This window comes from Argopecten irradians, chromosome 2, assembly GCF_041381155.1.
Source record: "Argopecten irradians isolate NY chromosome 2, Ai_NY, whole genome shotgun sequence".
NCBI classification, from domain to species: Eukaryota; Metazoa; Mollusca; class Bivalvia; order Pectinida; family Pectinidae; genus Argopecten; species Argopecten irradians.
This window is the reverse complement of record NC_091135.1, coordinates 33750440-33767260: the sequence shown is the minus strand read 5'-3', so window position 1 is coordinate 33767260 and position 16821 is coordinate 33750440. Positions and strand designations below refer to the sequence as shown.

The 16821-nt window shown below is 33.6% G+C and overlaps 2 protein-coding genes and 1 pseudogene across 4 annotated transcripts; 2 read left to right on the top strand and 1 right to left on the bottom strand.

The window, feature by feature from the left end:
* Positions 1–421: 421 nt before the first annotated feature.
* On the bottom strand, positions 422–7137 carry LOC138316975 (histidine N-alpha-methyltransferase-like). 2 transcript variants are annotated; one of them, XM_069258611.1, is made up of 6 exons: positions 6901–7137; positions 4588–4768; positions 3060–3198; positions 2487–2589; positions 1741–1844; positions 422–1328 (listed from the first exon to the last, which is right to left on the bottom strand). In XM_069258611.1, exons 1-6 carry the CDS (start codon positions 7044–7046, stop codon positions 1192–1194), a joined length of 810 nt encoding a protein of 269 aa, XP_069114712.1. In that variant the 5' UTR covers positions 7047–7137; the 3' UTR covers positions 422–1191. The 2 variants fall into 2 exon arrangements, with proteins under 2 accessions (XP_069114712.1, XP_069114713.1); XM_069258612.1 differs by having other exon boundaries at positions 4588–4848; positions 6901–7099.
* Positions 7138–7250: 113 nt separating this feature from the next.
* LOC138316611 (uncharacterized) lies at positions 7251–8033 on the top strand (annotated as a pseudogene).
* Positions 8034–8813: 780 nt separating this feature from the next.
* LOC138316974 (histidine N-alpha-methyltransferase-like) lies at positions 8814–16700 on the top strand. 2 transcript variants are annotated; one of them, XM_069258609.1, is made up of 8 exons: positions 8814–9192; positions 11448–11628; positions 13039–13177; positions 13649–13751; positions 14391–14494; positions 14906–14983; positions 15915–16091; positions 16254–16700. In XM_069258609.1, exons 1-8 carry the CDS (start codon positions 9047–9049, stop codon positions 16439–16441), a joined length of 1116 nt encoding a protein of 371 aa, XP_069114710.1. In that variant the 5' UTR covers positions 8814–9046; the 3' UTR covers positions 16442–16700. The 2 variants fall into 2 exon arrangements, with proteins under 2 accessions (XP_069114710.1, XP_069114711.1); XM_069258610.1 differs by having other exon boundaries at positions 11368–11628.
* The last annotated feature ends 121 nt before the right edge of the window (positions 16701–16821 follow it).

The window sequence follows — 16821 nt, the reverse complement described above, 5'->3', positions numbered from 1 at the left end:
GCATTATTAAAGACAATTTGATTCATTTTAATATGATTAAGAAACTCTATAAACCGGTAAAGAAATGACAAAACCGAATAAGTCCTCATATCCTAAATAACACACGTCCATTCTATCAAGTCTTTAATAAACCCAGACTTACGTATCGGGAACTGAACATCATCATTAGCCTCGATGTAGGATAATACGTAACTCATGGATTCGGGATTTGTGTTGTGTACGAAATCCAAGTGATACGAGAACTTGTCTAGGTCGATCATACTGCCTTCCTCCCTTTTCAGTCTAGTAATCCCGTTCAGATTACTTCTTCGTTTAAGACCTTGGTAATGAAAGACAATTGCTATGATAATATAATGATGGTCTAACAAAATAAAAAATATCAAAAATGAAAAAGAAAAATACATATGCGAAATGTTAACAATCTGTCTTTTTGTTTGGTGATTGTTTTGTAATTGAAAAGGTTAAATGTCAAATTGAACTTTGTATATCTAGTTTTAAAATTGGAGCTCACTTGACTGTAATATAAAAGACTATCAGCCGTGCCCCACAGTAAGCTACAGAGCTAGAGGTTGTCATATCTTTGTAGATGTATTTGTAATTTTCATCATGAAAATTAGAAGTCAACATAATTTGATTGTTATGTTATCGACCCTTCAAGCTCAGGGTTTAAAGTTGATGTCTGGATCTCTCGATTTATGTGCAGACGGCTAAACCCACCAGCCGTTTTATTCTATGAATTCCAAGGTCACTTATCAAACGATGTCTAATCGAAATTAACGCCTAATTGTGCCAATTTTTTAATTTCAATCAAACAAAACATATTGTAAAAAACGCATTTATAAATGATCTTGTACAAAGCTGTTTTCTTTTGTTAAACTTTGACTGACTATAATGAAAATAGTTTGTTTCTGTGAATTTTGTCAACTGAAAGACTAATCTCCATACAATTCAATTCAACTTTACAAAAGGAAGTAAAAATATCTTTCATGATATGAAGACAAATCTTCTAAGGGTCTGCCATTAAACGTATAAACAGCATGCGTGTATCATTGTGTCCGAAATAACTTTCATTATTTGTATATGTACGTCTTAGGAAAAATTCAACAAAGTCAACTAGGAACTGCATTAAACTTGACCTGAATCATTTTGGTAAGATTTTAATATTATCAAAATATATGTTGTCATCAAAACCTAATTATTAAGTGCAATATTTCGAATGATTTTAATATTAACATCCAAAACAGAAATACCTGTATTATCATTGTATGCCTTTAGGATATCCATTCTATTCTGGGTAATATCAGCTGTAAATACCAGGCGGCATTGATCTGTAAATATTACACAATAATTTAACAATTCAAAAAAAAAAAAAAAAAAAAAAAAAAACAACACACATTTTCATTTTGCTAACATAGGTATCTGAAACAATCGATCATGGATTTAATTATGGACAAACATAGAATATAAACCATTATTTATCTAAAGAAAACACCAGGCATGTCTAACCACATTCCTTATTGGAACACAAAACCGTCTTTACCCTATTGCCGAAGTTTGTTGTACTAATCTCCCATCTTTATTTATGATAAGCATACATACATGTACCTAAAACGTATCATTCTGAAGAAAAAACAATGCATTTCTAACCACTTGCCTTCTTGGTAGACAAAAGCATTTCTACCCATCGACGAAGATTTTTTTTGTACTCTTCCCCATTATTATTATGATAAGCATACATACCTGTCATTATGGTTGAGAAAAGCTTTAGTTTACTTATTTGGTCCTCATAGGGGAGAGCAAAAATACCTCCTATCCAAAGGACCAGTTTTACACCTTTGATCCGTCTACAAAAATAAAACAATGTTCTGTTAATTTTAGTTACGTCCAATTATGAAATATTGCAATTTGAGTACATGGAAGAAAGCCTGAGTTAAAAAAATGATTTACGTTCAGTGTTTGGACATAAATCCATGTTGGCTAAATAGTAAAGCCATATATTGACAATTTCCTTTGTATTCCGTAAGAAGAAAATATAATTTTAAATGAATATTCAAAAAACTGATATTTTCACAAGTCTCCTAAAAATCTCAGCACATTTCCTAGTGCTTTAAAATTAGCATTCGTCCTAAGACGTACAAATACCGATAGTGTTGGCTAAGTCACGCATGAGTCCTAAACAATGGTATTATTTGATGTTTAATGCTTTTCATATACAATATAAGATCGCATAACCTATACTAGTACTACTTTGTCAACTATATTGAGAAATATTGATTTTATGAATGAAGTTCTAAAACTTAAAACTAATTCGGATCAATGACCTTATTAGGTTATGATGAGGATCTGACATAGTACCGATTACATTATATTTATTTATATGGGTACAAAGGTTAATAATATATATATATACCATTAATTATTAAACACGAGGATATAATTGAAAAATAGTAAAATCATAATCTCTCATCTGTAATATGCAAACCTACTTCAATTGTTCCATTCCTTGAATGAAATCCGACGCAATTGGATGAACTTCAAGCAAGTCGCCAAAATCGTCTTTTAAGGATTTTGCTGCTTTTATTAGAAACTCTGCCGAAACAAACTCAGGTTAAACGTATTCTGGATACTTTCAACATAGGCGGCATCTAAACCTTACACATGCGCAATACACAATATAATCATAGTTAAAGGATGGGAGCTTTCACAACTTGACGCGGTGAATAATCACAAACTCTTAAATTAATTGTTTCTGAAAGTTCAAGACACCACTTCATTTCGCATATTCACATCGTAACTAGATATTATGTTATCAAATTTATATGCTAAGGTTTTTCTCATAACTAAGCATTATAATTTACGCTTTAGCACGAATATCAGATGAAAACTGGTCAGTCATACTGGATGGTCGGAATATAAATTCCAGGATCAGCGTGCCTTGAACAGCATTGAAAATAAAATAAAAGCAAGATACATCTAAATTACAACTCTTTTAAAACATTAAATACAACACAAAAATCAAATTAAAAGGTTGAAATAGAATTAAAAAAAAGAATAATTACCCCCTGAAATGTCCAAGGGATAATACATTAGCGTCTTTTGTCTTTTAAGCAATTCTTTTATAACAAACCGCGTTTTAGAGCAGTCTCCGCTACCAAGGTCAACCAAGGTCAAATCATTGGGAACATCCGGGATGATATCCTGTAACATTGAAAACAGACGGTTCACAGTTGTTTTATTATATATCATCTACCCAAGTTGATTCTCACAAGTATAGGATAATGTGAATAAAAAAAATTGATGGGCGGTAAATGAATTTTAATTCTAGAGCTATACCAATAGAATATAGGTTGAAATCCACATGTTACCAAAAATATTCGTATCCTTGCAACATTTTTACATTTGCAACTATTCTGTTTTATTACTTCTGGAGAGTGAAATAATAAAACATGGTATTTTTCACCCGAGTGAAAATATCAATTTTGATATTTCCACGTAATATTGACCAATCAGAACACAATTGTTTTAGTGGCATAGCCTATTTTAAATAATCAAAAGTATTACGTGTATCTTTCCTGCAGGTATGGCGTTAGAATTGTAACTGCTGTCCCTATTGCATGATCGTAAAAGGCGACTAAATTTAGGATTTTTTTTCTCTTCTTCCTAACTGACTTTATCTTTCCTAACGCCTCCCTTGGCACCGCCTCATTTTTGGTCTTGAGTTGAGCGTTAGCCCCTGTGAGAAAGGCTCTGGGTTCTGTCACCTGGCCGAGACACACCAAAGTCTATAAAAGTGGTAGTTTCTGCTCCTGCTTAGCCCTTAGCATACAGGGAGTTGGACGACTGGTTCGCCCGTTGTCAGTATAATGTGATCGGGTGAGGTGTGTTGCTTGGTGTCTTCGGCGGCATGCTTCAGTGATATAGCACTATAAAAATGGCAACAGTTCCACTATACAAGAAGACACAACATGAATATACCGCAGTCTCCCAAAACATTCACCTCACACAACATACCCACAACACACCGCATACATGGGAGGCCGTCCTTATATGACCATAGCTGTTAATAGGACGTTAATTAATCACACAAACAAACAAATAAACAAATCCTATTAACCTTTCATGTATAACTGTTGGAGCACAAATGCGTTACATTAGATTATTTTATGTTATTTGTTAACGAAATGTGTGCCCAATGAGTGAACTAAATGTGTAAGCGAGAAAACAGCGACTGATTGAAATACATTTACTAATATCAGTTGACCAAGTTTATATCTAGAACAAAGATATTAAGATTTAAGGAACAGATTATTCCTTGTTTCTGGATGATGTCAGTTATATTTCATTTGAAATGACAGCTTTGATATTTTTCGCGAGTGAGAACCTATTTATATATCAAGAAACAAGGGACATCCTTAATTTATCAAAAAGGAATTCGTATCTCATACAAAGTATACCATATACATGTACGGTCATGAAGCATTATGCATACTCTGCAACCTGGGAGAGCATAACTTTATCTCCTACATGTTTTAAGTTGTTTAAATCATTAATACAAAACGAAATAAGTCATTTGAATGCTCCACGTACCTGGACATTGTGTTGTAGAATCGACAGCTCACTTGCAGTTATATAGTAATCATGATTATGCTCGCAACTCTCCTTTTGAAGTCTTGATCCGATTTCGTCGTATTTGTATGAAACAGGTATATACTTTGGGCTTGACTCCAATCCTGCCACCAATTTTTGTTTCTGCTCATCTGCCATTTTTCTATAGATATTATGTTAGAAATGCAGTCAGTCAAAATGCTGTATGATGTATATGATTACCGTAGAAGACGTCCATTAAAACTGAAAAATTAAACATAGGTCCGTCCGTATGACTGAAGTCAGTCCTGGCAGAAAAAAGGTTATTTTTAATAATATGTTCATGGGATAGAACTTTGATCGCGAACTTTGACTTAGAAAATATTACGAAATGATTGAATAATACATTATACTCTTATAGCCAGTTCTCCAAAATTTGATGACGCTAAATTTTATTTTCTCATAATAAAACTATATAAGGGGGATGTCGTAGAATTTGACCCATAAAATATTACGAAATGATTGAATATTAAATTAAACTCTGATAGCCAGATCGCCAAAATTTAAAGAGGCTAAATTTTATTTTCTCATAATAAAACTATATATGGGGGATGTCGTAGAATTTGACCTATAAAATATTACGAAATGATTGAATATTACATTAAACTCTTATAGCCAGATCGCCAAAATTTAATGACGCTAAATTTTAATTTTCATATAATGAAACTATATAAGGGGGATGTGGTAGATAAGACCATTTCATTCGTTCAAACGCGGTCTCATATACATCATCTAAGATCTAAAAATGGTTAGGCGAGATTATTTTTCTTTTATATGCCTGATTTTTATAGCAACGTTAATACTAGTAGATTAGTTAACTACCATTAGAGAATGAATCTTAATGGAAAGATGGGCAGATTGTTCATAACCGTTTTTAAATACAGTAAAAACGCGTTATATCGCCACTCGTTTTACCGCCAAACCCGCTTATCGACATGAATTTATTCAGAATGGATTTCCCTCCATACAAAAACATCCGTTATACCTCCAAATCCGCCTAAAAAGTCTGTTTCAGCACGACACTGAAGATGACTAAGTTTAGGCATAATTAAGATTTCAACGACAAATCCGATATACCGCCAAACTCGATATATCGCCAAAATCTAGGAAAACAGAAGTTGGCGATATATCGGGACTTTACTGTAGTTGCCAACATATAACTGACCCATTTACGATATTAATTTTTATCGGGATGTTCGAATGATCATTGCATTATGCATACCAAACTTGCCTGTAGCTTTTCATGGACGGAAAGCAATTTCCTAAAGCATGTTATACATTTTGTATGTTTTGGAACATATGCCTTCGAGTATTAAATTCCATTGATGAGATGATAATTTGATCTATCAATATATAGATTGAATAAAACGATAAGAAGTTGATGGAATATTCATTTCAGCTTTTGATCTATATATATGGTCAAAATTATCATCTCTTAAAATCTTTTGAAATAATTCAAAAACTTTAGTTAGAAACGTGTACGTTAGATTACAATATACATTTTGTTTTCTGGTAAACCACATTTTATCGAACAAATCTGTTTCATCTGTGTGTTTACCTTATGATGTTTAGGTGATGATATTCGTTCACGATTCACGGCTATCTTGGGGAAATGAAATGGCCTGTTTTTTAAATATTCATCACTACGTCCCAAATAAATAGCGGGAATGTGTTGCTAAGGACCGAAGAGGTGGTGTGCTTACTGGCATGCATGCGTCATTCGTCAATCAGATTATGCATAATCATATATAAGTTGTTTTTAAAATTCCATGGAAAAATATTCTGTCATGCAGTGGCCCGGCCATGATGACATTTTAAAGCGAACGGGTGTCTTTGTAGAGAAAATGGCGTTTAAAAATACGCCATCAAAACCTATTTTTGCATTAAAAGGAATCTTCTTTCACTGACATATTAATCAAAATACTGAAAGAACAATTTTATACAGATTTAAAAACTTGTATCTATAATCCGCTAATCTTAATACGAAATTTCAAAGGAGATATTAATTATGCAAATTTAGCGAAATTAAGAAATAAAAATAATTTTTTTGATAAAAAAACAATATATCACATTTAATACATTGCCTTTTTATTAATGTATCAATATGTTAATGGCCACTTTTATATATATAAATAAACAAAACAATTACACAAAAAAAATCTATAGTAAACACTTAAATTTTATGTATGGTCAGAACATTCCACTGTGCTTAATATTTATTCAACAATTTAGCTTCAAAGCAAACCAATCACTTACCTGCGTCTTCGCGTCTTTGAAGGCTGACTTCTGTTGCAAATGCAATTTGTCTTGTCTAACAGAGATAATAAACTATAACAACAGACAGTACAGGAGAAAATATTCCACCGCAACAAACATAAGTTTGATGTTATTAAACTAAACATTGCAGCTGTTGATTTATTTATACCGCACGTGGTATAAATTCTGTATTAAATCCGACTTCTCAATATCGTAAGCGATATTTTATTATTAAGCGGCCTTCACTATAAAAAGATTCATATCCCACAGTGCACCGCGCTCTCCACCATATTTTCGGACACGGTTCGGATATGCTCTGAATACCACGGATGTAAACATGATCGCCAGCTGATTGGGTAACAACATGGGAAAAACGGAAGAAAGTGCAGTAAAGAAGGGAGCTACGAAGCACTGTGCATACGGAACATGCAGTAGCGACTCGAGGTACCCGGATCGACAGTCAATGTGTGATGTTTTTTTTATTCGATTTCCTCAACGCCACCAAGGACGTATATGAGAAGTATAAGTCACACTGGGTTTTGGGGAAGTCCAAGGCAGGCGCTTTTGTGTTTGTGCACTGACCGTGACGTTGGGCGACAACTGATTTTCCTTTGATATCCGCCGGCGCAGCCTTTGATGTAGCTTGCGGGTGCGAGGGTTACCGTCTTACTTTCTGAAGCGGTGCTGTCATTTCATGAGCTGTCGATTTTTTTAACGAAAATTTAAGACATATCCCCTAAACATTCCGTCTTTAAAGCAAGTTATAAACGTCGTGAAATTTAATAAACTTTACAATGGTGTTTCGTTTGACTCGATAAGACAAGTATTTGTTGAGAAAAACGGTTTTTATTCCCGGTTCATAGGCGTCTCGCGTGGTTTTTAGTAATGTAAAGAGACAGACACGAATCCTTCTCACTTATAAATCCTTGGCGCCACAGAGAGCTAGAGAAATGTCGACGATGAGTAAAGGCATGCAGTAGACTTGCATTTGATGAAACGAGTGTGACAAAAGACACATACATTTGTAGCATCCACTTTGTTGGGGGAAGGGGCCTACCAGTGACCACCCAGATCCATTGCCTGCTACCGCTATTAAATATGATGTAATGCTGACAGCATTAAAACATGTATAACGTTATATAATACAGATAGTTCTTCTGCAGTAAAATCTATATAGTACGATGCTGTATAATGACACGTACAGTACAGCTCACGCGGGTTTTTAATTTCCCACTGGCCCGTCACGGGCGTGGGCATCGTGGACCCCACGGCCCACCGGATATGACGGTCCGCGACGATCCGTCATATTGCGTGGGCATCAATGGTGCCCACGTGATATCGCGGTACGTGACGATCCGCGATATGAAGTGGACTTAATTCAACTCGTGACACCGTGTTTCGCGACGATCCATCATACTTTGTTTAACATCCAATTCAAAACACTTCTCTTTGAAATTAATAAATTACGGTAAAATTTACGTTAAAAAGTGAACGAAATGCCATATTTAGAGGGCTATATTTCCGCCATTTTCAAATCAATTACTTTGAAAATTAAAACTCTGTACAGAGAGAACTATCTGTATTATATAACGTTATACATGTTTTAATGCTGTCAGCATTACATCATATTTAATAGCGGTAGCAGGCAATGGATCTGGGTGGTCACTGGTAGGCCCCTTCCCCCCAACAAAGTGGATGCTACAAATGTATGTGTCTTTTGTCACACTCGTTTCATCAAATGCAAGTCTACTGCATGCCTTTACCCATCGTCGACATTTCTCTAGCTCTCTGTGGCGTTGAGGAAATCGAATAAAAAAAACATCACTCATTGACTGTCGATCCGGGTACCTCGAGTCGCTACTGCATGTTCCGTATGCACAGTGCATCGTAGCTCCCTTCTTTACTGCACTTTCTTCCGTTTTTCCCATGTTGTTACCCAATCAGCTGGCGATCATGTTTACATCCGTGGTATTCAGAGCATATCCGAACCGTGTCCGAAAATATGGTGGAGAGCGCGGTGCACTGTGGGATATGAATCTATTTATAGTGAAGGCCGCTTAATAATAAAATATCGCTTACGACATTGAGAAGTCGGATTTGATACAGAATTTATACCACGTGCGGTATAAATAAATCAACAGCTGCAATGTTTAGTTTAATAACATCAAACTTATGTTTGTTGCGGTGGAATATTTTCTCCTGTACTGTCTGTTGTTATAGTTTATTATCTCTGTTAGACAAGACAAATTGCATTTGCAACAGAAGTCAGCCTTCAAAGACGCGAAGACGCAGGTAAGTGATTGGTTTGCTTTGAAGCTAAATTGTTGAATAAATATTAAGCACAGTGGAATGTTCTGACCATACATAAAATTTAAGTGTTTACTATAGATTTTTTTTTGTGTAATTGTTTTGTTTATTTATATATATAAAAGTGGCCATTAACATATTGATACATTAATAAAAAGGCAATGTATTAAATGTGATATATTGTTTTTTTTATCAAAAGAATTATTTTTATTTCTTAATTTCGCTAAATTTGCATAATTAATATCTCCTTTGAAATTTCGTGTTAAGATTAGCGGATTATAGATACAAGTTTTTAAATCTGTATAAAATTGTTCTTTCAGTATTTTGATTAATATGTCAGTGAAAGAAGATTCCTTTTAATGCAAAAATAGGTTTTGATGGCGTATTTTTAAACGCCATTTTCTCTACAAAGACACCCGTTCGCTTTAAAATGTCATCATGGGCCACTGCATGACAGAATATTTTTCCATGGGATTTTAAAAACAACTTATATATGATTATGCATAATCTGATTGACGCATGACGCATGCATGCCAGTAAGCATACCACCTCTTCGGTCCTAAGCAACACATTCCCGCTATTAATTTGGGACGTAGTGATGAATATTTAAAAAACAAGCCATTTCATTTCCCCAAGATAGCCGTGAATCGTGAACGAATTTCATCACCTAAACATCATAAGGTAAACACACGTACAGATGAAACAGATTTGTTCGATAAAATGTGGTTTACCAGAAAACAAAATGTATATTGTAATCTAACGTACGCGTTTCTAACTAAAGTTTTTGAATTATATTAAAAGATTTTAAGAGATGATAATTTTGACCATATATATAGATCAAAAGCTGAAATGAATATTCCATCAACTTCTTATCGTTTTATTCAATCTATATATTGATAGATCAAATTATCATCTCATCAATGGAATTTAATACTCGAAGGCATATGTTCCAAAACATACAAAATGTATAACATGCTTTAGGAAATTGCTTTCTGTCCATGAAAAGCTATAGGCAAGTTTGGTATGCATAATGCAATGATCATTCGAACATCCCGATAAAAATTAATATCGTAAATGGGTCAGTTATATGTTGGCAACTACAGTAAAGTCCCGATATAGCGCCAACTTTTGTTTTCCTAGATTTTGGCGATATATTGAGTTTGGCGGTATATCGGATTTGTCGTTGAAATCTTAATTATGCCTAAACTTAGTCATCTTCAGTGTCGTGCTATAACAGACTTTTTAGGCGGATTTGGAGGTATAACGGATGTTTTTGTATGGAGGGAAATCCATTCTGAATAAATTCATGTCGATAAGCGGGTTTGGCGGTAAAACGAGTGGCGATATAACGCGGTTTTACTGTATTTAAAAACGGTTATGAACAATCTGCTCATCTTTCCATTAAGATTCATTCTCTAATGGTAGTTAACTAATCTATTAGTATTAACGTTGCTATAAAAATCAGGCATATAAAAGAAAAATAATCTCGCCTAACCATTTTTAGATCTTAGATGATGAGACCGCGTTTGAACGATTGAAATGGTCTTATCTACGACATCCCCCTTATATAGTTTTATTATATGAAAATTAAAATTTAGCGTCATTAAATTTTGGCGATCTGGCTATTAGAGTTTAATGTAATATTCAATCATTTCGTAATATTTTATAGGTCAAATTCTACGACATCCCCCATATATAGTTTTATTATATGAAAATAAAATTTAGCGTCATTAAATTTTGGCGATCTGGCTATCAGAGTTTAATTTAATATTCAATCATTTCGTAATATTTTATAGGTCAAATTCTACGACATCCCCCATATATAGTTTTATTATGAGAAAACAAAATTTAGCCTCTTTAAATTTTGGCGATCTGGCTATCAGAGTTTAATTTAATATTCAATCATTTCGTAATATTTTATGGGTCAAATTCTACGACATCCCCCTTATATAGTTTTATTATGAGAAAATAAAATTTAGCGTCATCAAATTTTGGAGAACTGGCTATAAGAGTATAATGTAATATTCAATCATTTCGTAATATTTTCTAAGTCAAAGTTCGCGATCAAAGTTCTATCCCATGAACATATTATTAAAAATAACCTTTTTTCTGCCAGGACTGACTTCAGTCATACGGACGGACCTATGTTTAATTTTTCAGTTTTAATGGACGTCTTCTACGGTAATCATATACATCATACAGCATTTTGACTGACTGCATTTCTAACATAATATCTATAGAAAAATGGCAGATGAGCAGAAACAAAAATTGGTGGCAGGATTGGAGTCAAGCCCAAAGTATATACCTGTTTCATACAAATACGACGAAATCGGATCAAGACTTCAAAAGGAGAGTTGCGAGCATAATCATGATTACTATATAACTGCAAGTGAGCTGTCGATTCTACAACACAATGTCCAGGTACGTGGAGCATTCAAATGACTTATTTCGTTTTGTATTAATGATTTAAACAACTTAAAACATGTAGGAGATAAAGTTATGCTCTCCCAGGTTGCAGAGTATGCATAATGCTTCATGACCGTACATGTATATGGTATACTTTGTATGAGATACGAATTCCTTTTTGATAAATTAAGGATGTCCCTTGTTTCTTGATATATAAATAGGTTCTCACTCGCGAAAAATATCAAAGCTGTCATTTCAAATGAAATATAACTGACATCATCCAGAAACAAGGAATAATCTGTTCCTTAAATCTTAATATCTTTGTTCTAGATATAAACTTGGTCAACTGATATTAGTAAATGTATTTCAATCAGTCGCTGTTTTCTCGCTTACACATTTAGTTCACTCATTGGGCACACATTTCGTTAACAAATAACATAAAATAATCTAATGTAACGCATTTGTGCTCCAACAGTTATACATGAAAGGTTAATAGGATTTGTTTATTTGTTTGTTTGTGTGATTAATTAACGTCCTATTAACAGCTATGGTCATATAAGGACGGCCTCCCATGTATGCGGTGTGTTGTGGGTTGTTGTGCGAGGTGAATGTTTTGGGAGACTGCGGTATATTCATGTTGTGTCTTCTTGTATAGTGGAACTGTTGCCATTTTTATAGTTGCCATTTTTATAGTGCTATTTCACTGAAGCATGCCGCCGAAGACACCAAGCAACACACCCCACCCGGTCACATTATACTGACAACGGGCGAACCAGTCGTCCAACTCCCTGTATGCTAAAGGCTAAGCAGGAGCAGAAACTACCACTTTTATAGACTTTGGTGTGTCTCGGCCAGGTGACAGAACCCAGAGCCTTTCTCACAGGGGCTAACGCTCAACTCAAGACCAAAACCAAAAATGAGGCGGTGCCAAGGGAGGCGTTAGGAAAGATAAAGTCAGTTAGGAAGAAGAGAAAAAAAATCCTAAATTTAGTCGCCTTTTACGATCATGCAATAGGGACAGCAGTTACAATTCTAACGCCATACCTGCAGGAAAGATACACGTAATACTTTTGATTATTTAAAATAGGCTATGCCACTAAAACAATTGTGTTCTGATTGGTCAATATTACGTGGAAATATCAAAATTGATATTTTCACTCGGGTGAAAAATACCATGTTTTATTATTTCACTCTCCAGAAGTAATAAATCAGAATAGTTGCAAATGTAAAAATGTTGCAAGGATACGAATATTTTTGGTAACATGTGGATTTCAACCTATATTCTATTGGTATAGCTCTAGAATTAAAATTCATTTACCGCCCATCAATTTTTCTTTATTCACATTATCCTATACTTGTGAGAATCAACTTGGGTAGATGCTATATAATAAAACAACTGTGAACCGGCTGTTTTCAATGTTACAGGATATCATCCCGGATGTTCCCAATGATTTGACCTTGGTTGACCTTGGTAGCGGAGACTGCTCTAAAACGCGGTTTGTTATAAAAGAATTGCTTAAAAGACAAAAGACGCTAATGTATTATCCCTTGGACATTTCAGGGGGTATTTATTCTTTTTTTTTTATTCTATTTCAACCTTTTAATTTGATTTTTGTGCTATATTTAATGTTTTAAAAGAGTGGTAATTTAGATGTATCTGGCTTTTATTTTATTTTCAATGCTGTTCAAGGCACGCTGATCCTGGAATTTATATTCCGACCATCCAGTATGACTGACTAGTTTTCATCTGATATTCGTGCTAAAGCGTAAATTATAATGCTTAGTTATGAGAAAAACCTTAGCATATAAATTTGATAACATAATATCTAGTTACGATGTGAATATGCGAAATGAAGTGGTGTCTTGAACTTTCAGAAACAATTAATCTAAGAGTTTGTGATTATTCACCGCATCAAGTTGTGAAAGCTCCCATCCTTTAACTATGATTATATTGTGTATTGCGCATGTGTAAGGTTTAGATGCCGCCTATTTTGAAAGTATCCAGAATACGTTTAACCTGAGTTTGTTTCGGCAGAGTTTCTAATAAAAGCAGCAAAATCCTTAAAAGACGATTTTGGCGACTTGCTTGAAGTTCATCCAATTGCGTCGGATTTCATTCAAGGAATGGAACAATTGAAGTAGGTTTGCATATTACAGATGAGAGATTATGATTTTACTATTTTTCAATTATATCCTCGTGTTTAATAATTAATGGTATATATATATTATTAACCTTTGTACCCATATAAATAAATATAATGTAATCGGTACTATGTCAGATCCTCATCATAACCTAATAAGGTCATTGATCCGAATTAGTTTAAAGTTTTAGAACTTCATTCATAAAATCAATATTTCTCAATATAGTTGACAAAGTAGTACTAGTATAGGTTATGCGATCTTATATTGTATATGAAAAGCATTAAACAACAAATAATCCCATTGTTTAGGACTCATGCGTGACATAGCCAACACTATCGATATTTGTACGTCTTAGGACGAATGCTAATTTTAAAGCACTAGGAAATGTGCTGAGATTTTTAGGAGACTTGTGAAAATATCAGTTTTTGAATATTCATTTAAAATTATATTTTCTTCTTACGGAATACAAAGGAAATTGTCAATATATGGCTTTGCTATTTAGCCAACATGGATTTATGTCCAAACACTGAACGTAAATCATTTTTTTAACTCAGGCTTTCTTCCATGTACTCAAATTGCAATATTTCATAATTGGACGTAACTAAAATTAACAGAACATTGTTTTATTTTTGTAGACGGATCAAAGGTGTAAAACTGGTCCTTTGGATAGGAGGTATTTTTGCTCTCCCCTATGAGGACCAAATAAGTAAACTAAAGCTTTTCTCAACCATAATGACAGGTATGTATGCTTATCATAATAATAATGGGGAAGAGTACAAAAAAAATCTTCGTCGATGGGTAGAAATGCTTTTGTCTACCAAGAAGGCAAGTGGTTAGAAATGCATTGTTTTTTCTTCAGAATGATACGTTTTAGGTACATGTATGTATGCTTATCATAAATAAAGATGGGAGATTAGTACAACAAACTTCGGCAATAGGGTAAAGACGGTTTTATGTTCCAATAAGGAATGTGGTTAGACATGCCTGGTGTTTTCTTTAGATAAATAATGGTTTATATTCTATGTTTGTCCATAATTAAATCCTTGATCGATTGTTTCAGATACCTATGTTAACAAAATGAAAATGGTGTTGTTGTTTTTTTTTTATTTTTTTTTATTTGAATTGTTAAATTATTGTGTAATATTTACAGATCAATGCCGCCTGGTATTTACAGCTGAAATTACCCAGAATAGAGAGGATATCCTAAAGGCATACAATGATAATACAGGTATTTCTGTTTTGGATGTTAATGTTAAAATCATTCGAAATATTGCACTTAATAATTAGGTTTTGATGACAACATATATTTTGATAATATTTAAATCTTACCAAAATGATTCAGGTCAAGTTTAATGCAGTTCCTAGTTGACTTTGTTGAATTTTTCCTAAGACGTACATATACAAATAATGAAAGTTATTTCGGACACAATGATACACGCATGCTGTTTATACGTTTAATGGCAGACCCTTAGAAGATTTGTCTTCATATCATGAAAGATATTTTTACTTCCTTTTGTAAAGTTGAATTGAATTGTATGGAGATTAGTCTTTCAGTTGACAAAATTCACAGAAACAAACTATTTTCATTATAGTCAGTCAAAGTTTAACAAAAGAAAACAGCTTTGTACAAGATCATTTATAAATGCGTTTTTTACAATATGTTTTGTTTGATTGAAATTAAAAAATTGGCACAATTAGGCGTTAATTTCGATTAGACATCGTTTGATAAGTGACCTTGGAATTCATAGAATAAAACGGCTGGTGGGTTTAGCCGTCTGCACATAAATCGAGAGATCCAGACATCAACTTTAAACCCTGAGCTTGAAGGGTCGATAACATAACAATCAAATTATGTTGACTTCTAATTTTCATGATGAAAATTACAAATACATCTACAAAGATATGACAACCTCTAGCTCTGTAGCTTACTGTGGGGCACGGCTGATAGTCTTTTATATTACAGTCAAGTGAGCTCCAATTTTAAAACTAGATATACAAAGTTCAATTTGACATTTAACCTTTTCAATTACAAAACAATCACCAAACAAAAAGACAGATTGTTAACATTTCGCATATGTATTTTTCTTTTTCATTTTTGATATTTTTTATTTTGTTAGACCATCATTATATTATCATAGCAATTGTCTTTCATTACCAAGGTCTTAAACGAAGAAGTAATCTGAACGGGATTACTAGACTGAAAAGGGAGGAAGGCAGTATGATCGACCTAGACAAGTTCTCGTATCACTTGGATTTCGTACACAACACAAATCCCGAATTCATGAGTTACGTATTATCCTACATCGAGGCTAATGATGATGTTCAGTTCCCGATACGTAAGTCTGGGTTTATTAATGACTTGATAGAATGTACGGTGTTATTTAGGATATGAGGACTTATTCGGTTTTGTCATTTCTTTACCGGTTTATAGAGTTTCTTAATCATATTAAAATGAATCAGATTGTCTTTAATAATGCACAACAAACTTAATTTTACAGCTGGTTTGGGTAAAGACTTGGAGATGAAGAAGGAAGAACATCTCTACCTTCACGAAGGTACTGGACTCAGCTGTAAATATACACTGGAACAGCTACAAACCATTGTACAGAAATCTGGACTGCGATTGGCTGGAACTTTGATAGACAAGGAGAAACATGTCGCTTTTTGCTCATGTGTAACTGGTTAAAAGCGTAGGGTTTCTCCGGCCAACAATGCAAAAGTAATTGCAACATCAACATTCAGATTCTATTATTAAGTGGCGTATTGACTTTAGTAATAGCCGAATATCAAATATAGGAAATGTACAATTGATTGGGTTTTTGTTTTCTTTTTTTTAATAATAAATAATTTATTTGGGAATCGGTGAATTGTTAAAGTTATGTATAAAAGGTAAATGGCTATGAGTTATTTTGTCTTATAATAAATGTATATTATTGTATTTTTTCTCTCAACACATTAATAAATGTTGCGAAACAGTTTTTAACTAATTTGAATTAGTATTAATCTTTTATCTTTCTGTCTAAAATTTCTTTTTGTCTTCAACATTCCGGAAAATATTTCCTGATA